Below are 23,437 nucleotides of genomic sequence, written 5' to 3'. Positions count from 1 at the left end.
AATGATGTGACTAGGTTTTTACATGTTAGCAATTTAGATTTATTGTTTGCATTGTATAACCCAAATGCAACCTGTACTGTTCAAGAAATGGTCCCTAGCTTTAACTTGGGCAGTAGCTTTTCAAAAATACATATTTGTACCTAAATGATTACTCATATTAGTTTCTTAGAAGTACATATTAGTACCTTGAAGGTACATATGGGTACCAAATCCTTGAAAGTTTGTGAATCTGAGGGGGAAATTCAAGGCCCGGGGAAGTTTTTGAAAATATAAATACATAGATACAGGTCATTGAAAGTGCTTGAATCTATTCTATGCAATGGGGAAAAAAATCCATATTATTCCCTGTGTGGTGTAGGATAATATCAAATTTGACTTTTTAAGCACACATGCGAAACTGTTCGCTTTAAATGCTTATATCTTCTGTATGCGAATGTTGATTCATACCAAAATGCTTTTGCATAGTTGTGTTTGACACAAAACATCTCTGGTTACGTATGTAACTGATGTTCCCTTAGATGGGAAAGAGACGCTGCGTCTCCTTGCCATACTTCCTGCTTCCCTGTAACGCCGTCTTTGGCAATATTTCAGATAGCGATATACTTCCTGTCTCTCACGTCACCCTGTCCTTGTCCCCAAAGTGTCACCGCAGTGACTCAGCGCGAGTTTTCTCGAAAGACAACTGTAACAATGTATCTTAAAAGGTAACACAATGTAACCTTGCACTCACGTGAAATGTGTCCCTACATTTAGTCCTTGAATTTGAGGGTATTGGATCTGGAAAGTCATTGAAAGGTCCTTGAATTTGAAGTTAACTAAGGTGTGGGAACTATTACTTGTGGTAGCTATTACTTGTTGTTTTAAAAGTTTGGCTTTTTAAAAAATTGCATTCGATGCCCTAATGTTCTGTTAGATTGGGTGGCTTACTCGATTTTCACCCTAACTTGAGTTAAAATTAACATAAGGTAGACAGCTTACTAGAAAGTTGATGAGAGATGGCTCATGCTTGCTTTAGCAGTAGCCTGCGGTTTTATAATCTAGCAACAGTATCCCTAAAACCAAATTAAACCTTTTAATCTAAACCATCCAGATACAAAATGCTTTCCTAGGGCACACTTTTCCTTTACACATACAGGTGATGATGTTGTGCTATTTCATCATTCCAGATTTATGACACACTGCTATATGAAATGTTTGGCCTACAATGCCATAAACTGTAAAAGTTGGCATACATTAGTGATTGTAATATCACATTTAATCCATTGGCAAGTTTTTCTTTTCAAGCGTAAAGCTAGGCGGGGCTGTTGATACCCTTCGCATGTCTGTAGCTGAAAGATGAAGCCCAACCCTCCTTATTCCATGAACGTATTAAAGATACCTTTTGTCTTCACTAATAAGCTTATTATGTCAGAGGATCTCTGCTAACACGCCTGATGGAAAATGTCAATCAAAAGATTTGTCATCACCATCGTGTGCTCAGGTTCGCCCATACATGATCCACGCTAAGTAATGATGACATGTACACAGAGGATTTAGAGATCAAAACCTAATGCATTGCATGGCTAGACAAGGTTGACATTTTCATCAGGATATATCGGAAAAAATGTTTTGTCTAGCCATGCATTAGGTTTTCATCTCTACATACTCTGTACATCAGTGAATACCAGCTAAAGAAATATTTAAAGGAATACTCCACTTTCATAAAAAAATCCCTATATAGGTTTTTCCCTCCTAGGACTTTTTTTTAACTTCCCCGGCTAAAAAGTCTGGGGGGTTTTTCTCCTAGGGGGTTTTTCAACCCGGGGAGGCAGCCTTCTTGGGCTTAACTTAGCACCCTCTTCTTTACGTTACATTAGTAATACGCACGCTTATAATGTTGATTCATAGCCGCAGCAAATTTAGCTGCTTGTGCTATCGTGTATTATGTTATGCTATCTGTCGATTTTCTGTGCTTTCCACTACTTCTATTAATGTAAAGCTGCTTTGAAACGATCACCAATTGTGAAAAGCGCTATATAAATAAAATTGAATTTAATTTAATAATTTACTTTACCCCCCATGTCATCCAAGATTTTTGTCTTTTTTTGTTCAGTTTCATTGAAAGTAATTTTTTAAGGCAAACAATCCAGGATTTTTCTCCATATAGTGGACTTTAGTGGACCTCAATGATTTACAGTTTCAATGCATTTTCAAAGGGCTCTAAATGATCCCAACCGAGGCATAGCGGTACATTCACACGGGGCGTCAGCGATAACGGTGTTTGAAGCGTGGCCAACAGCCAATCACAGTGACTGCAACACATTCTCCTGTGTTGTCCAGTTTTGCATGAACGTAATTGGCTGAAAAAATTTGCCAATGGGGTGTAAGCAAAAATTGTGAAAATTTTTCTTAAACACTAAATTCAAGAACAATTTGCTTAACCCACATGCACAAAATCAATTAAATTTGATATTTTTGGTCTAAAAACTTGACTTATTTTTTGGGGTCGTTTTGCTCATCAAGAAAAAGCATCTTAATTTAAGATTTTTTAATTATTTTTACTGAAAACAAGACAAAAATACAAAGATTTTTTTTCATGAAAATAATTTTTTGCCGTGTGCAGTGAATTAAGTGTTTAAATTTCAAGATATTTTTTCTTACCTCATTGGCAGATTTTTTTGGCTTGTCTTTAGCACAAATGCAGAAAATGTTTATTCTTTTTTTTTTTTTTCTAAAAACTAGACCTATTTTCTTAGGTCATGTTGCCCATCAAGAAAATACCTCTTGATTTAATATTTTAATTTTAGATATTTGTACTGGAAACAAGACAAAAATACTAAGTAAGAAGATTTTTTGCAGTGTGAATGTACCGTAAGGGTCTTATCCAGCAAAACATTCGTCATTTTGCTTTTCAAACTTCTCGTCTTGCACTTGTCGTGTGACGCACTAGCGCTACCTTTACGTATTACGTAATCACGTTGAAAGGTCATATAGGTTATATATGTGAAACGCACACTTGTGGACCCTTTTAAATAATAAACTGACACAAAGATATTAATTAGTATACAACAACGTCGAAACAATTCTTTTTCTACACACTTGTAAACACTATAGCGGTAGTTTCGCAGACGTCATGCGTGACCTTTGACGTGATTATGTAATGTGTAAGGCCACGCTGGCGCATCACACGGCTAGTGCAAGATGAGAAGTTGTGGTTTAAAAGTATATAAAAATAATTTTATTTGGTGAAAAAACCCTTATGCCTCGGATCGTTTGGAGGCCTTTAAAGCTGCATTGAAACTGCAACTGTTTTCTTAAAAAAAAACTTAATTTCTTCTTAACTAGACAAGGAAAGACAAACATCTTGGATAGGCCTGCAACGATTAATCGCGTGTCCCATTTAAAATGCCTCCAGATTTTTAATCGATTCAGTGTTTCATGCACAGCTTGTGTGTGTACTACGGCATTTGGTCAGTAGGAAGTCCTTATCAAACATTAAATCATTATGAGTCGGAGTCGTTTATAACGTGCATTTAAAAAAGCAACACTCGTTAAACAAATCATTCAAAATATTCTTTATTACCATGAAAATACCTGAAACAATTTGAAGAACAGCGATATAAATTTTTTTATAAAAGTGGAATATTCTTTTAAAATATTTATCTACATAATATCATTTAAAAACACATTACCATTAGCAATGTTAGTTTTTAAAATAGTTTTAAAATAACTTGGCCTTAACCAAGATTTTCCTTTCCTTCAAATCACATTTCAACTTTAGCCAGGTATGTTAGTTGAACAACATGTCCCATTTCCCAAACCTGCCTCTTGGCTGTCTGACCGTTTCAGAAGATTCCCCAAGTTTATGCCAAGTGTTCCTGAAATTTTCTCAACCCACCAAATAAACCACATGTTGTTATGTTGTCTGATGGTCTGTAATTGATCTAAATGAAGTCTGTGATGTGTTCTGCCACAGCTCCTGGAGTATGTTGGAAAAGGAAAGAGCATCATGGATGTGGGTCTGGCTCAGGCTCGGCAGCCCCTCACCACACGGAGTCACTACTTTGAAGTGGAGATCGTGGATCCCGGAGAGAAGTGTTACATCGCCCTGGGCCTGGCAAGAAGAGTAAGTCATTTGTTGCATTATTCCCAGGTCTGTTAAATAGTTCATGTGAATTGAATGAGAAGTGCATGAATTGTTTTTAAGTATATGCTTGTATACTTATTGTATATGTGACTCATGCTGGCAAAATGAGTCGGAATGAGCAAATTTTTTAAAAAATGTGTTATTTATATTTTACATCAATCAAAGGGGCAATCATATGTGTCATGGTGAAAATTAAAATATATCTATTAAAAACACTCAAATAAAACTTAATTTTAAAGAACCTAAGACTAGATTATTAATGAATTAAATGTTTTTAACAGAAACCTGTAACAGGAAAAGCTGCTAAACTAAAGGGTTAATAAACACCAACTCATGTGCTTTCTATATGATGCACTCTACATAATATTAATCCTTATATACAACAGACTTTTATCTGTTTTTTTTTTTATCGTGCATGGTAACGTTACTGATGTGATGTCATACGCCAGTCTGCATAGCTCAACACAACGCCAAACACGCACCCAGTCTTTACTACCACAGGCGCTTGAAATGCTAACCAGACATCCAAATGCCGCCATAACCACAAAAAATAAATAAATAAATAAACCCACATGATCATCGTTTTCGTGATCGATCATCAATGCCACGTTCAAGTACCCGAGCAATCGAGTACTCGTGCCCATTCCTAGTATGCATGCATTAAATGACATCTTGAATAAAACCTAAACATGTCTATGGTACGCATCATGGTATAAACAGTAGTTGGGTTTCCATCACCTCGATCTTATGCGCATTTTGAAGTATTGCATAAAAACGATTTATGAAAACGCCAAATTTTATATAAAAATCGCTTAATTCCCAGAAAAGTTTTTAAACTCTCTTAAGGTGGTTTTTGTGAAAAAGAGTTAATGGGAATACTGGGAGATGGAAACTTATTTGCCGGATAAATTCTGACAAAGCGAACAATAAACCCACGTGAGTGATCGTATAGCTGTATTAGCTGTTGTTATCTTTCCCATATATGGGGATTGACGTCGTCGCAATGCTCTTGCTGTGAGTGCCTACATCTAAAATTCTGCATTTCTTCTTCTGTGCACAGCATTCGGTTTGGCATTACAAGCTGCACTGCGAGTAAATTTATAACTAAATGCAGTCCTGTCTCCATTTTCTAAGCGTGCCTTGTTTTATTACTGTTTGTTACTTGGTTACCAATACCAATGTTATTTGCTCCATCAACTTGCAAATTTTTTAAAGATTTGCTTCACGTTTGGATGGATACCATAGTAATGTGAAATCACTGTGCTTTCCTTGCAATCTATATATGGCCATAAGAAAGCATGGAGGGCAAAGGTTGAGGACAGCATACTGTAAACAAGTCTGTCGAATCGTGCAAGGTCTCCACACTGGCGGGTTGATGCCATAAACAAGAGTTTTTTTTTGTATACTTGAAACATTTGTGTCCGTGCATCTGTGTTGAGTTTTGTTTCTTATGTATCATATATCAGGTAAGCATAGCTGCCTAATTGCTGTTTACTCCCATTGGACGTCAGCCCTGTTCCCTGCATCCTGTGTCTGGAGAGACATTTACAAACAATGCAGTCGTTAACTGTAAAAACATCGAGGCCGCGTCTGTCACCTCTGTCCGAGTGGCTTATGGGTCTGGTGTTGTTTATAAGAAACAACCGCGGGATGGCAATCTGCCTGGGCCGTGATGGGATCCCTGCTGTGTCAGGGCTGAATTACTCTGAAACAGTCCAGGTTTTAGTCCTCCCATATGGGAGTTCTTATCTGCGATCATTAAACCCTCACCCCTTCTGAACCCGGCCTGCCGTAGACCCAGCTCTCTTTCCTTTTATACGTAAGTGTGCGTCCGGATGTAAACTGCGTTGCTAGGATGCAGGACAAAGATCGTCTGGGCCGTAATGAGGGGTGGAGCGCACCGGAGCCTCGCCGGCCACAGTACGTGAATGGATTCGACCTTTGTTACCTTCTGACCCTTTCCGTCCTGCATCGCCACTTCCTCTGCTCTTCATTATGAGCTGCCTCTCCAAAACTCTTCCCATCGAAACACGTACCCTGTTATAGTTTTAAAACAGAGTGCAACTTTAAGTATCTGACCTCTTCTATCGCTCCATTGCGTGTTTATTGTTTCACGATGACAGAAGCTTGCACAAACACCGTTCCTTGCCTTTAACAGCGCCCGCATGGTGACGGTACCCTCTTGGCCTAATCTCTGAGCTATATGTTGTGTGGAGATGTGCATCTGCCTCCACCGGCAGTTGTTGACTTTGCCACAGTGTGGAAATGCAGGTAGCTGGAGTAACGCACATAAAAGCACCAGGTGGATCTGATAGGGCCCGTGCACGGACACATACGCAACTGTTTGTGTTTCTTGGAAGCTCGATGCTTCTCTCTAATGGCTTTTGCAGTCTCCTTAGGGGGGGGCAGAAATGGTGTACGCATGAACGGCTCCTTTTTTCAAACGGGTATATAATTTCATTTGATGAATTAAAAAAACTGTTATGTGGGTTTATGGGATAAGCCGAGTGATTGATGGCTTCTTGTGTATGGAGGTGTTCGCGTAGGTGTGCGTTTGTACGCGCACACGATTTGGAACGCAGATGTTGTTTTTTATTATCCCGTCGGGCTGCAGATGTAAACTCCATCTAAATTAAGTAATGTTTGAAAACAGTTTACGCGGTGATGTGTATTTGCAGAGTGACGCTCCGTTGTCTGTACATGTTTAGGGCTGTTTGTCAAATTTGCCCGAGGCGTTATTATGCCTACCCTTTGTTGCACAACCTCACAATTTAGTTCTGTGCCTCGTGCAGCACTGGAGACGAGGTCGAGCTTTACTGCACATGTGGGTAAACAGACCAAAGGATATTAAAAGTGTCGTCTTACTTTCTCCCAATGGGATTTTGTGGTTGACACTTGAATCATGTGTATCTTTTTCCAAACAGAGTTTTGTGATTTATGCTTAATGTAGATCGCAAATTAATCTAAATATCTTTGGCAAAACCTTAAGCATAACAGTTTTAATGTAATCCCAAAACAAGATTACAGAAATTAAGTTAAATATGACTTAAAAAGGTGCAATGTGGGACTTTTAGATAGATCGATGCATCGATTACATTTCTAACAAAACGATTCATCGATGCCACGCATAAAATATCAATGTGAGGTTCCTTTATTTTTACACTCTCTGCGTGCTCATTCTTTGACGTAACGTCCATCTATGCATTTCCGCCAAAGCACGCATTACACAGCGAAAGGATTGGAAATATTTTGTATTTGGAAACAGATTGCCAGAAAACCTTTGCCAGCACCAGCTGAAACACAAAAGACTTTGACTGTTGCCATGACAAGCTTGATTTTATGGGACATTTTTTTCCCTCATTATAAAAAAAAATTTCTTAGTTTGTTGTTGTTAATGTCCAAATTGGGACAGAGTTTGTGCCTTTTTTTAAAGTGTTGAAATAAACATTCATGTTATATATTTTGGTTTCATTAATGAGTTATTAAAAATGTAACTACTTAACTAGGCCCGTAATATTAAAGTATCTGTAAATTAATCGTATCGAATCGTAATTGCGTTGAAGAAATATTTGATGTTCTCTCATTGTTGGCGCAGATAATCGATAGTGTATCTTATCTCAATTAACTATCTGATTTACACCCCTAATACGTATCCTGTAGGGGTGTAATGGCACGCAAAAATCACTGTTCGGTTCGTACCTCGGCTTTGAAGCCACGGTTTTGTTTTCAGTACAGTAAAAAAATTTTAACAATTTGTTTACACTTTTTTAAAAACTTTGAATTAAAATATAATAAAAAAAAATATATAAAATAAAAAAGAATAATAAAAAATAATGCTGCAAAGTTCTCCACTAAATAACATACTTTTTTACATTATTTTATAACAGTAGGAAAATCTTTTCTAAACCTTCTCTTAGACTTTTTCTTCTAAAACCTTGCACTATTCCTGAATACATTTATGAACTATTAGCCTATATTTTTGCCACCAAAAAATGTTCTGTTTTGATTTATTTTGGATTTTTTTTTAAGTCACAGTATTTAATTGGTTATGTACCATCTCTGTATAAAAATAATATTACTGCTCTGTGTGTAACTGCATAGCAAGCAACATGATGATATACTTATAATACACTCATATTGAGATGAGTGAGTTGCATACATAGCCATATTTTATCTTTTGCATCTTAATGTAAGCTGTGAATTAAACTAACGAACCCCTCCGCAGCTGAGTAACAGCTGAGTAAGCCCGGGTTACAGCTCTTCTCTGTCCTGACCAGATTAACTGATGGCATTGTGACACTGATATGATTCACGTGAGGTGCAGATGAAAAATCTGATCACAGAAGCGCGACTCATGATTGCGTAGCAACGAGAGTTGCGCAACCTCTCACGCACTTTTGAAAGAACAAAACAGCGTGTTGACAAGCGTTTAACACGCACTTTTAGACACACACGTAAGCAGCCCAGTAAACGTTTACATCAATAATCAACCGAATATACAACTAAGTAAATAAAATCTTTCTGCGGGCCGAATTATGTTATATGTTTAACAGAAGACTTGCGCTGAACGCGGAGACTTCCGGCACTTAGTATGTTCGGGTTGAAACACGAATATATTGACCTATGTTCTGCACATAAAAGATTGCATTTGGCCATTGGGTGCACATGTGCACCGTGCCGAAAGTCCTGTACCGAAACTGTCTGGTACGAATACACGTACCGTTACACCCCTAGTATCCTGCATAAGTAACATAACTTACAGACTGCAGCTTTAACATAAATTGACAATTTTTTTCATGCTGGCTGATGTTGATCTGTTATTAGTTACAGCACTTAGTTACACTAGCTATAACCTTTATAATATTGTTAATTTTGCTCATTTTATTGTTAATGTTTATTGTAAACTTGATAGTGTCTGTATGAATGAATTACCTTGGAGTCATTCCTAGATCATATCAGAATATTGGCTGTTCCTCATGTTTTTGCTGGCGTGATTCGTCTGTACGCAAAATACATAACGCTTGCAGCTACATTTCTACAGCCAAACAATGATTTATATCTTCACCATATTAGTTTAAATGTGAGTTCATGTTTGCGATCGCATTTGATACTGTCACTGTATGTAAATATTTTCAGTATTTGATATTTTACCTGCACAAAATTACTTTCTTACTTAGTGGTTTGTCTTGTTTTGAGTACAAATATCTAAAAATTCTTTCTAAGATATCCAAAGAAATAAGTCTAGTTTTTAAACATAAAAAAAACATAAAATTAAAGTTAATTTTTGCTTAGAACAAGCAAAAAAGTCTGACAATGGGATAAGAAAAAATCTTGAATTTTTTCTTATACACTTAAAGGTTTTCTGAGCCCATTGGCAGATTTTATTAAATTTTTTGCATGTTTTAAGCACAAATTCACTTAAATTGTATATGTTTTGTCTAAAAACTAGACTTATTTCCTTAGTATTTTTGTCTTGTTTTCAGTACAAATATCCAAAAAAATACTTAAATCAAGATGTATTTTCTTGATGAGCATAATAACAGTAAGAGAGAAATTTTTTGCAGTGTATGGGAATAGTGTTCTCACGGTATCAAAAAAAGGACATTCAATACCAATAAAATAAAATAAAATCTTTACCAATGTCTGTTCCAAAGAAAAACACAGAAACGTGCTAATTAAACACTATTTTATTAATAAAGTTAAAGGTCAATATATAATAATAATAAAAGCATTGCCATTCTGTATTTACTTTACATTTAGTCATCAAGTATGTAAAATGCAATTGTTGCTAAAAGGTTTTAGCAGCTGTTGTCTGTATGTGTTTGCTGGTGTGTCCTTCATGCTGATGAACATCATTCTCAGTCTGATGCTTTAAGAGACAAATACAATAAACTTCAGTAAGACAACAGATTGAACATAAATGCATGTAGATCATAAGATGACTGGCACTAAATAACTGGTTTTATATAATAAAACTGAGCTATTATATTACATTTACAAAAGACTACCTGCATGCATATTAATAATAAATAAAAGGACAAACATTGCTAGACGAACATTTATTACTTTCTAACACAATAACTTTTTATTAAAATATAGATTGTTGATTTTTTTCTTATTTTTTAGGATTATCCAAAGAACCGGCATCCGGGCTGGAGTCGAGGTTCTGTTGCCTATCATGCAGGTGAGTCCCTAAAACTTCCTGTTTTCCATTGTATTTATTTAAAGTGCATACAGTACTGTGAAAAAGTCTAAGGCCACCACCACCAGACTTGTTGATTTAGAAGTTTTAGTGTCCATCCATATTTATTTTTCAATCTATTTTATGAAAATACAAACAGAAAATGCATGAAATATGTAAAAAAAAAAAATTTTCAGGACTAAATGTCTTCTTTAGGCACCGTCGGTGTTTAGTGTGACCTCTCTTGGCACTAAACACATCTTGAGCGTTTTTGAGCAGAATGAAGTGAAAAGATTAATTTATTAAAAATTGGAAATAAGGATTTAATTTTATTTAGGTTTAAGAGATCCCGCAGTTTCCTGCTATTGCTCAAGTGGAAGGAGAGTTTATCTTAAATACTTCACACTTCAGCTTGTACTTTTATGCTGTTTTTAATACTTTATACACATTTCTTGTATTTACTGGATGTATTCTATTAAAGAGACTGAGAAACAATTATATATGATCACTACACTGCAAAAAATGATTTTTTGTCTTGTTTTCAGTAAAAATATTCAAGAATTCTTTTTAAAAATCTGACAATGGGGTAAGCAAAAAAATCTTAAACATTTTTCTTAAATACTAAATTAAAGAAAAATTTGCTTACCCCATTGGCAGATTTTTTTGCTTGTTTTATGCACAAAATCACTTAAATTTGATATTTTTGGTCTAAAAACTAGACTTATTTTTTTTGGGTCGTTTTGCTCATCAAGAAAAAGCATCTTAATTTAAGAATTTTTAGATCTTTTTATAGAAAACAATACAAAAATACTAAGAAATTGTTTTATTTAAAAATCATTTTTTTGCAGTGTATAACATTACAAAATAATAACAAATATTTTAATAAAAATAAAATTTATGTGATTATAAGTAAAACAAGTATAGATCCAATTTGAGTCTTTGCAACCCACATAAGCTGTCCCACATCAAATCCCATTTGCAAAAATTCCACACATCCAGATCCTGTTTACATAAAGTTTGTTTTGGATTTTTCCATTTCATCATCTCTGGTTGCGTTCTTACCACTGTTCATGCATGGATTACACAGAATTCCTATAGGTGAGGATCATCATCGTCACTTGGCTGCTCTCTTCCATTCAAACTTATACATCTATGGGCACCATCTCTACAGTGTGTGGTGGGACTGGATCCCGATAAGAGGATTGTAGAGATGAGATGACTGATTAAAATCAGATCCTCTTTAAATCACAACAGCATAAATAGCCCTATCTGACTCCACGGGTCTTTCAAAGCAGCCTAAAGGAAGTCGATACTGGATAAGACCGTACAATGTATAGATGACAATCTTAACACTCCAGCAGCCCTTCATGCCCTCATGTCACTCCACACAACAGATTAGTCAGTGTGTCATTGTATGAATGAAAATGTATGAAACTTTCATTTTGATGTATTTAAATACAGCTTCTGGTCTGTTAATAACTACGTTCCTGATGGAGGGTTATTTGAGGTCTTACATTTTGGCTCCGATGTGCACAGAGATGCGATGTACACGCCTTAACATCTCTCTCATCAATCTTATTGTTACCCGGGACTTTGATAGATTCTGTTTTCCGTAATATTTCGGTTTGCCTCATTATGCTTGATTTACTTACTCCACTACCCAACTACCAATTCATCCTTGTACACACATCAATGCCCCTTTCTTAAGGTTGACACCCATAATTACCCAACAAACCGATGGAAGATTGCTTATTTGTTCGTGAATTCACCCAGGCCTACTATTGCGAGAATAATTCAGTCATATCATTACTCACATCAGGGTGGTGCACTTCATCATTGGCACCTGGAGGCCCTCCTGTTGACTTTTAAGGTGCTACATTGATGGTGCGTGTCATATCTGTTGATGGAGGTTTGGCATTAGCTCACACGCGGGTCAGATTAGGGGGGCGTGACTCATTGTCCTACCCTGATCTATATGTTACCCACATCCATGACTCAGAATCCTCACATATGGGCACGGACGGTCGCTGTCAGGATCATTGATATGTTGCGCTGCGGTCAGCATCCCCTTTACAGGATAGACAAGGACGGCTGTATCTCAGTTTGATGAAGTTGAAAGGCAGTCCGCTAAATTTATACAATGTGTGGCGGTGAAAATGTGATGGACTGAAGTTGGGGTGGGATCCCACAAGTTACAGCCATCCACTCCCAAGTTGCCCCAAATTGCTATTGGATTTGTTTGATTTCTCTTCTAATTGTTTTGCTCATGCATACGTAAATGTATACATATGCTTGGTCTCTATATTAATGCGATGCATTAAATAGTGTTAATTATAAGGTATGTAGGCTACAGCGGGCTACCCGAGCCTGTTAAAGTTACTTCAAATGGCGATACCCACCGATGACACAAACAACCAAATAGCTTTTCCATATTCTGCCCTGAGCCTCATAAACCCCTTCTTGTTTGCGGAAGCGATCCAGAATCCCAGCTCCAGGAAAACCTCCATCGTTCGAGGGAAAACCCACTCTGCACTCCCGTTTCCCGTCAGCTCGGGTGCCAAAGGAACGGAAACCTCTCCGGAAAGGCCGGGGAGAGAGAGCGTGAGCCCCTCGTCTATTTTTAGCCACCTTCCTCTCTCACGGCGACTAAGGTGTTTGGGAATGCAGCGCTGGGTCAGGGACCCACATGGGAGTCATAATGATACAGTGTCTTCATCTCCCTCCCCGCGTTCAGATAGGGATGTTTAAACGGTATCCTGAGCCGGGACGGGTCCCATGACAACTCCGTAAATATTTACCAGCCGCGCACCGCAGTGGGGTTTGTGTCCGCAGGCAACCTCTCCGTGTTTTTCTTTCGCTTGCTCATGGTTGTTGTCTTTCTTTGTTTTGTTATCTCGTTACATAAGGAACATTGCCCCGTCTTTAGGAGAAAGAAACATAGAGAAGCACGAGAGCTCGTTCCTGACTCTGGGCGAAGCGTGCAAGACATCTTTGGATCATTAAGAGCAAATGTGTCAGGAATGCTCTGTGTGTTCAGGTTCACACCAGGACTGTCGCTTGCAACAAACACTTAAGTGTACCAGTGATTCATAATGTCTTCATTCATACATAGTGCTGGATTTTGACTTGCAGACTCATGCAGATGTTTGGATTTTAAGCCTTCATTACTGTCCTGTAGCGCTACTAAAGATCCATTGATTGTTTCTATAACCAAAATTCTGAGGGTTGATTTTTTTTTAACTTTAAATTTAGAGCTTAGTTGCATACACTGCAAAAAAACATTTAAGAAAAAACATTCTTAGTATTTTTGTCTTGTTTTCAGTAAAAATATCTAAAATTTATTAGATTAAGATGCTTTTTCTTAATGAGCAAAATGACCCAAGAAAATAAGTCTAGTTTTTAGAACAAAAATATCAAATTTAAGTGATTTTGTGAATAAAACAAGCAAAAAAATCTGCCAATGGGGTAAGCAATTTTTCTTGAATTTAGTGTTTTAAGAAAAATTTTCAATATTTTTTTTTGCTCACCCCATTGGCAGATTTTTTTGCTTGTTTTATGCACAAAATCACTTAAATTTGAGTTTTGGTCTAAAAACTAGACTTATTTTCTTGGGTCGTTTTGCTCATCAAGAAAAAGCATCTTAATTTAAGAATTTTTTGATATTTTTACTGAAAAAAAGACAAAAATACTAAGAATTTCTTTTCTTGAAAATAATTTTTTGCAGTGTAGTAAATATTTAAAGTGCCAGTTCACCCAAATATTTTATTTCTCCTATGATTTACTCACCCTGAAGCTATCCTCGATGTATCCACCTTAGTTTCGACGTAAATGTGGGTGCCGCCATATTTGAGCTTTGTGTAAGACTTCCGGTGTGCCACTAAAGCTATTTGTAGTCGTATTGCGATGGACACGAGTGTGTTGTTTTGACTGGCTTTTTTAATGTTTATTATGAAATCCAGGAAGACCGGCATAATGTGTGCAGTTAGGGGTTGCAATAATAGCTGTTACAAATGCAGTACATTTCTAAAAAACCTTTTTTTAACCATAATCCACGCACAAGAGCCGAATATGTATGTTGCGCACGTGCACTCATGATCTGTATACACACATCCATCACTGGCAGTGAACAATAAATACAATAATTGTTCAAACATAACTAATATTATGCTGATAAAAATATGCTAATTTATTTATTTTGCTACTATATATTATTTAAAAAATTCAATTGCAGTACAGAATATATAGACATAAACTTCTTATTAGTTAATGTTTATATTATAGTGCTGGGCAAAAAAATAGATTTTCGATTAATCGTTGTTGGGTTTTTTTACGTAGTCGATTTAAAATCGATTCTCAAAGGCCACGAATCGATTTTTTTCCCAGCAAACACTGAACGTAAGATTAACGTTAATCTAATTACGAGTCTTCTCCACTAGATGTCACCCTCTCGCGAGAGGCGAGTCTGTAATTCATTCATTCAGTGCTTAAAATGGCGGTTTCAGGTGCTTCGTCGACATTGATGCCACCTTCACATAAAAAGTCAGAGGTATGGAAGCATTTAAGATTTTGCAAGCAAGACGATGACGATAGTGTTTGGCTTTTAATTTCTTTTAATTAATTACCCACTTGTAAACTGCTGTTTACTGTTCTTTTTTATAAATAGTATTTATTTGTATTAAATCTATATTCATTGAGTCGAATCGAGAACAGAGTATAAAAATTGGTCTGGGAAGCGGAATTGAAAATCTAATTGAGAATCGAATCGATCTGGAACATCTGAATCGATACCCAGCCCTATTATAATAGTTCTTAATGTATTTGCATGCACTTTTGTTATGTTTAAATTGAAAAAGCAAATTATTTTAAAATTAGCAAATAATTTCATAAGCTCATGTCTCCATCTAGTGCGTAAGAAGCGATGTAATAATATTTTCATAAAACGAAAACAGTACTGAATAAATGTAATTGTTTAATATGTAAATTCTATGTTTGTTCAATTAACTTAAAATGTGCCGAATGATAAAGATGCTGCTGACTGTCGGACCGCGTGAAGCTTGACGTGTTGCAATAAAAACTCAAACAAGTCCATTAAAAATTGCTACACCAAAGGAACAGTTGTGACATTTTAAACTATCGCTTAAAAAGGTTAAAAACATGAATTCTTGGTCTATTCAATGTTTAAACACTCGACTGACTCTCCTGTTGTAGAGATACTGGTATGTCTCTCTGCTTTTATATTGCGAATTTAAGACCCGTCACCCCCGAGCAACAACACGAAATGATTGAATTTATTTTCATATAAAATATATGGTAGGGCTGGGCCGGTTTGGATTTTTTCTTACCGCGGTCCGTAATCAACAAATTCCCGCGGTTTTGCGGTGTATTGTTAAATAACATGCATGATTTATTTATCTTCAATACAAACAAGTGCAAATTACTTTACGAACATGTAAAGTGAATATTATTTCCTTCAACATTTTTTCAATTTCAACAACTTGAACAATTAAAATTATCAGTTGAAAGAAAAAAGTTAATGCATTTTGCGGGTCCTACAGACATTTAGCCACTTTTCTATCCTTAATTTGTGAATGGCCTGTAAATGATGCAAATTATTGCTGCCCTGACGGTCTGGTAAAGTAACCATTTGTATGAGAAATCATTTGTACTGCATGTGTCCGTGCTTGAATATAGCTTGGAAGCTGGACGGAGACGCGTGTGTGCGCAAGATGACACGGTCCATCTCTGTCTCGCGCATCTGTCCTTGTCCTAGACCCTTACCATAAACATCTTTTTTTGCACAAACAGAGAAAGAAGACACAAAAGCAAAACTTTTTAAAAAGTATGTCCTGGAGACAATTTGACCTCTTTGGATATTAACCCTATGGAGCTGTGTGAATTACTTATGTGAAGGATGGATGGACTTCTTTGGGCTTCAAATCAAAAGCACCATTTACTTCCATTATAAAGCTTGGAACAGTCAAGACATTATCCAATATAACTCTGATTGTGTTCATGTGAAAAAAGATAATTTTAAACATCTCAGATGGGTTGAGGGTAAATAAATCATGGGGTAATTTTTATTTTTGGCTGAACTATTTCTTTAACGCTATATTACATTCACACATTTGGCAGATTATCTTTTATCTTAAGCGACTTGCAGTGCATTCAAACTAGACATTTTATTACCTATGCATTGATAACACAATACTCTACCAGTTGAGCTACAGTAACATACAAAAGCAATAATGAATGTATAATCATGTGAACAATACCACAATATCAGTCTGGCCGCTGATAAACACATCTGAATTATAAAAGTAAATGTCCTTGTTGTTCCAAGCTTCATAATGGTAATAAATGGTGCTTTTGATTTGAAGCCCACAAGACGCAGTGGCGTAGTGACAAACATGGAAAAAATCCCAGATTTTGATTTCTATTTCCTGCCTTGTGTTTTGTTTTGTTCTTTGCACGTTGGTCAGTATGCCACGTCATACACTTGAAACGCACTCTTTCATGAACACTGGGCGTTGGCCGTTACCAGAAGCTAGTTATTTTAGTTTGAAAAGTTTTAAATATTATTATTTTATTACAAAATCACATCGATTGAGATGGCCTTTATTAACCCTCTGAAGCCGTGTGTATTACTTCTGTGAAGGATGGATGGACTTTTTTGGGCTTCAAATCAAAAGCACCATTTACTTCCATTATAAAGCTTGGATCAGCCAAGAAATTATCTAATATAACTCTGATTGTTTTCATGTGAAAAAAGATAATCTTATACATCTCAGATGGGTTGAGGGTAAATAAATCATGGGGTAATTTAAATTTTTTCCTGAACTATCCCTTTAACGCTAATTTTACATTCACACATTTGGCAGATTATCTTTTATCTAAAGTGACTTGCAGTGCATTCAATCTAGACATTTTATTACCTTTGCATTGCTAACACAATACTCTACCAGTTGAGCTATACTGCAAAAATGATTTTCAAGAAAAAAATTCTTAGTATTTTTGTCTTGTTTTCAGTAAAAATATCTAAAAATTAAGATGCTTTTTCTTGATGAGCAAAACGACCCAAGAAAATAAGTCTAGTTTTTAGACCAAAAATATCAACTTTAAGTGATTTTGTGCATAAAACAAGCAAAAAAATCTGCAAATGGGGTAAGCAAATTTTTCTTACATTTTTCTTGAATTTAGTGTTTAAGAAAAATATTCAAGATTTTTTTGCTTACCCCATTGGCAGATTTTTTTGCTTGTTTTATGCACAAAATCACTTAAATTTTATATTTTTGGTCTAAAAACAAGACTTATTTTCTTGGGTCGTTTTGCTCATCAATAAAAAGCATCTTAATTTAAGAACTTTTATATATTTTTACTGAAATCAAGACAAAAATGCTACAAATCTTTTTTCTTGAAAATAATTTTTTGCAGTGTACAGTAACATGCAAAAGCACTAATGAATGTATAATCATGTGAACAATACCACAATATCAATCTGGCCGGTGATAAACACATCTGAATTATAATAGTAAATATACTTGTTTTTCCAAGCTTCATAATGGACACCACAAGACGCAGTGGCGTAGTGACGAACACTGAAAAAAATCCCAGTTTTAGATTTTAATTTCCTGACTGCGGTTTTGTTTTGTTCTTTGCACGTAGGTCAATATGCCACGTAATACAGTGGAAACGCACTCTTTCGTGAACACTGGGTGTCGGTCATTACGGGAAGTTAGTTATTTTAGTTTTAAAGGATTAGTCAATTTTCTTAAAAAATTTCAGATTATTTACTCATCACCATGTCATCCTGGCGCTTTTCATGACCGGAGATAGACGAGAAGTTGTGGTTTAAAAGTGCATATTTTTTATTTTTCTTGTCATAAAATGACAATCGTTTCGCTAGATAAGACCCTTATGCCTCGTTTGGGAACGTTTAGAGTCCTTTGAAACTCTGTTGAAAAAAAACTCTTAAGTGTTGAGTTATGTTTTAAATGTTGGGGTCCATTAAACTCCATTAAAATGAGAAAAATCCTGGAATGTTTTCCTCAAAAAACACAATTTCTTCTCGACTGAACAAAGAAAGACATAAACATTTTGGATGACCTGGTGGTGAGTAAATTGTCTGGATTTTTTTTTTTTTTTAAGAAAATGGACTAATCCTTTAAATATTGATTTTATATTGATTACAAAATCACATCGATTATTGATAAATAATTGATTTATAGTGATGTGAACAATCTCTATTTTTCACCTGCCAGTTTGTTATTGTGGTAGTGTTTGACTTTTTCCAAAAAGTTTCTGGACCGGTCAGAATCACTTAAGTATAATCTGTTTACTAGATACTATATGTCTAAAACTCTTAATCTCTATTTTTGTTGTTTCGCAGATGATGGGAAGATCTTTCATGGCAGTGGAGTTGGAGACCAGTTTGGGCCACGCTGTTTCGAAGGCGACATCATGGGCTGTGGAATAATGTTTCCCAGGGACTACATGCTGGACTTTGAAGGTGAGAGTGCAGTAAAGATGCTGATCAGAAAGGACTCTTATTTTGCCATGGCATTTGTTATAAATTTATATATTTTACATGCATTTCTCCGTCAGATGAAATCGATGACTGGGATGCTGCAGACGTACGACCGAAGCAGGGCCGCGTCGAAAATTTATTGTATTTGAACGACGAAGATGAAGAAGAAGGAGATGACCCAGAACAAGAACACGATGGCCGGAAAGTTATGGTGAGAAATGCATACGTACCTACAGAAAGAAATTTTTGGGATTTATGGTAACACTTTTCTTGAAGGGGTGTTCATAAGACTGACATGACACATGTCATGAACAAGAAGGAGATTATATGCATGTGTATGACAACTGTCATTAAGTGAAGAGTTTCGTAGCAAAACGAGATAACTCCGTTTTTAACATTTTTGTCAAAACATGTTTATTATTATGGTATTATTTTGTTTTATGGTGCTACTTAGCTGTATTTTTTAAGTTATGAAGGTTTAAATAAAAAAAAAACTGCAGTTGAATTGGAATATTATTTGGAATGCACAACCAAAAAACGAGATTTCTGAGGAAAAAAAAGGAGTTATCTTGTTTTGCGATGAAACTCTTCAAGTGTCATTTGTTTGATAATGTCATTTTTAACACAAAGATGATATTGTTTGAAATGTCTTTGTTATGACAACTTGACAATAACCAATACATCATAACTTGTCATAAATCTGTCATAAACATGACATAGCAGAATAATTATCAAACTTAAGAAACTACCTAGCTTTATGGGTTAACATTACATTAAACTGTCATTTAAATGTCATTAAGTGTTAATACTGTCAAATAATTTTAAATACCTTAACAAAATGCAACAGACACGTCAAAAGATTAAACTTAACTTTATGTATGTGCACAATACTTTAAAACTAACAACTAACAGAACTTGTTCTTCCTCACACAGAGGGTTCTGAATTTTTTTTTAATCAATTTAATTTAATTTAATAAACTTTTTTGCGATATGGACCCAACACTGCATGGCTTAAACCATTATGGTACTGTTTTCATTTAATTTTAGGTGAATCTGTCTCTAAATGCAATAAAATATCATTTTATCAATTTTTATTATTATTATTATTATTATTAGATGATTTATTTTTTTCTTAAACACATGGAGGAAACTTAAAAAAAAAACACTATGAACTGAAGAATATTCATGACGCAGTTATAAAACTTTTTGACAGAGTAGTAACACTTAAAGGATTAGTCCATTTTCTTAAAAGAAAAATCCAGATAATTTACTCACCACAATGTCATCCAAAATGTTGATGTCTTTCTTTGTTCAGTCGAGAAGAAATTATGTTTTTTGAGGAAAACATTGCAGGATTTTTCTCATTTTAATGGACTTTAATAGAGGCCAACATTTAATACTTAACTCAACACAAGTTGAACACGAGTTTCAAAGGACTCTAAACGATCCCAAACGAGGCATAAGGGTCTTATCTAGCGTAACGATTGTCATTTTTGACAAGAAAAATAAAAAATATACACTTTTAAACCACAACTTTTCGTCTAGATCTGGTCGTGATGCGTCAGCGTGACCCCACGCAATACGTCATGACGTCAAGAGGTCACAGAGGACGAACGCGAAACTCCGCCCCAGTGTTTACAAGTGTTGAGAACAAGGAGCGTTCCTACGTTGTTGTATGTCAACTGATACTAATTAATGTCTTTGTGTCAGTTTATTGTTTACAATGGTCCGCAAATGTGCGTTTTATATATGTAACACGTGACCTCCCTACGTCACTACGCATTTACGTTAGGTCGCGCTGGACCGGATCTAGACGAAAAGTTGTGGTTTAAAAGTACATATTTTTTATTTTTCTTGTCAAAAATGACAATCGTTTTGCTAGATAAGACCCTTATGCCTCGTTTGGGATTGTTTATAGTACTTTGAAACTCCTTTGAAAAAAACTGTTAAGTGTTGAGTTAAGTATTAAATGTTGGGCTCTATTAAAGTCCATTAAAATGAGAAAAATCCTGCAATGTTTTCCTCAAAAAAACATAATTTCTTCTCGACTGAACAAAGAAAGACATCAACATTTTGGATGACATGGTGGTGAGTAAATTATCTGGATTTTTCTTTTAAGAAAATTGAATATTTCTTTAATGACATTTTAATGACAGATTATATTTGTACCACTGTAGTTAAGGTCAAGAAAAATATTCAGTTAAGTTGTCATGACAAGTTATGATGTATTGGTTAATGTCAAGTTGTCATGACAAAGACATCTCAAACAATATCATCTATGCATTAAAAATGACATCATTTAACAAATGATACTTAATGTACATAAACGTGCATAAATCTCCTTCATGTTTATGTCATGATTATGAATGTGTGATGTCAGTCTTATAAAAACCCCTTCAAGCAAAGTGTTACCGGATTTATCGTATACCCTCGTCTTATAACTTAAACAATTTCTACTTTTCAATGAACAACCTCGAAGCTTTAGTCTGACAGCTGAATAAATTAACCATCATTATTTTAGTTTTAAGTTTGTTTAACATTCATTTATCAAGTTAAATGTTTTAACCTCACACGAGACGAATGCATTAAGGTCTCCAAGTGGGCTGTTATGTTATCAAGAGTCCCGGTGCCAAAAACTGCGACTGTAATCACATAACGTTTGGCTCTTGACTCATCGTGCATGATGGCTCAACCGCACATCTCTGCCCACTGGGTGAAAGTTAAGGTTTTCATATGAAAAACCTTAGGTTGTCAGAGCAAAATGTTTTATAATTTATTTAACATTATTTGAGGCAGTCTGGAAAGGCTTAATGCTCAAAAACAGATGTTCGCAGCGTTCCTATCGCGTTCATCACAGCTTTACAGTTCCTCCAAAGTATCCAGCGTTTTGACCGTCGAGTGCCCTGTATCAGCCCTCAGCAATGGAAATGCTGACTCACACTCCCTCAAATATGCTGACTCGCTGACGCCCCTCTGTGCTCATCCAGGTATTTTTTACCCGGAACGGCAAGATCATCGGCAGGAGGGAGGTGGTGGTTCCGGCCGGAGGATTTTACCCCACTATCGGTATGCTCAGCAGTGGGGAGAAGGTAAAGGTGGACCTCCATCCTCTCAGCGGATAACCTACTAGAAACCACTTCATATCTAAATCATCGCCGTCAGCCAATCACCTTCAACCGGACTAACAAAGCTGAAGTTTAAGGACAGAGAAGTGCAAGACTTATTTTTGTATGAAAGTCCACATATTTTGCGTTTGAGGAAGCACTTAAAATATTAACACGTAACCTCGGTGCATGACTTAAACCTCTTTACTGTTCGCTTTCTTAACGGTTTACTGTGAAACCATAAGGCGGTTATGGTATGGACATATTTAAAACATCAGGCCTCAAAACAGCCTGATGACAGAAATATTTACATTGTATGAGCTAAAGTTTATTCAAAAATATCAACTATATATTTTTAATCTACGTGTACATATGTAAAGGTATGTATTGGCTGCTACAAAAACTGTAGTGAATAATCGACGACAAGGCAGAAAACGGCTACTCTTGATTTTTTTTTCATCTGGGTCGAGTTCAGTATCGCACCCGATCTCTCATACTTGACCGTATGTCACAATTTTCCACAAACACTTCCTTTGATGAATCACACGGATGAATCTTGATGTTCATGACAGCGTGTTATGGTCATGTTTTACTTCGTCCTGAATGTCACATTTAATCAAGTGCCACTTTTGCTATTATTTCTGTCGGTGCCAATAAACAGCACGGAGAATTTGCTAATAGTGATGTCCGTGAATTGTCTCCAGATGTATATCTTACGCTGTCGTCTGTCATTAGGTACATTGCAATAAAAAGAGCGAACGAGTACAAACTCAATAGGCTTGTTTGAGTTTTATAAATAAATCCATATATAAATGCAGCTTAACAAAGCAATTCATCTTCTGTATTTAGTTACCTTGGGTTTTCTCATCTCACAGATATTTTATCAGATTTTGCAAGCACACATTTGATTTAGTTTTGAAACATTGAGCTGTTTATACAGACGTCGTCTGCTGTAATGTGAACTAGTCCGGTTCACGAATACCACAAGCACTTTAAAGATGGGAGTGATGGGCGAGCGGTTATAAACCTGCTGCCCTCCAAACGCTGGTTTGCACAGTTCACCGCTGCAATATCTGTCCTTTTACATATCTTTGCCAAATCTACTTTTGTCCCCTTCAATACAGGTTATCTGAAATGTCTTCATATACATTGCATTTGCATATCTGTTAATTGATTATATTATTAAACTGTTCTCTGTATTACTTTGTTCCGGTGTCTGTTTCTCTTAGGCTGTTCAAGTGTTTTAAAGGATGTTAAAAGTGATATATTGCTACAATGGTACATAACTTCACTATTGATAATAAGAAAGTTATTCTGAAAACATCGATTAAAAAAATATATATATTTAAAGGGATAGTTGACTTTTAAATTATAATTTTCTAATCCTGATGTTGTTCTAAACCTGTATGAATTTCTTTTTTCTTATGAACACAAAAGAAGATATTTTGAGAAATGATGGTAAACACACAGCAGTAAGTGACCATTGACTGCCATAGTAGGAA

General features: G+C 35.8%; 1 protein-coding gene across 2 annotated transcripts in view; it reads left to right on the top strand.

Moving 5' to 3' along the window:
* The window catches only part of spryd3 (SPRY domain containing 3), a 61,107-nt gene extending 37,973 nt beyond the window's left edge, over positions 1 to 23,134 (top strand). For both annotated transcript variants that reach the window (XM_065285304.1, XM_065285303.1), the window contains exons 7-11: positions 3,956 to 4,105; positions 10,253 to 10,310; positions 18,694 to 18,813; positions 18,909 to 19,042; positions 21,819 to 23,134. In XM_065285304.1, the coding sequence (XP_065141376.1) occupies positions 3,956 to 4,105; positions 10,253 to 10,310; positions 18,694 to 18,813; positions 18,909 to 19,042; positions 21,819 to 21,953 (597 nt within the window). In that variant the 3' untranslated portion in view covers positions 21,954 to 23,134. The remainder of the gene's footprint in view (positions 1 to 3,955; positions 4,106 to 10,252; positions 10,311 to 18,693; positions 18,814 to 18,908; positions 19,043 to 21,818) is intronic.
* Positions 23,135 to 23,437: the final 303 nt, after the last annotated feature.

This window comes from Paramisgurnus dabryanus, chromosome 21 (genome assembly GCF_030506205.2).
Source record: "Paramisgurnus dabryanus chromosome 21, PD_genome_1.1, whole genome shotgun sequence".
Lineage (NCBI taxonomy): Eukaryota > Metazoa > Chordata > Actinopteri > Cypriniformes > Cobitidae > Paramisgurnus > Paramisgurnus dabryanus.
The sequence above is the reverse complement of the archived record's forward strand: the minus strand, read 5'-3'. Positions and strand labels throughout refer to the sequence as shown.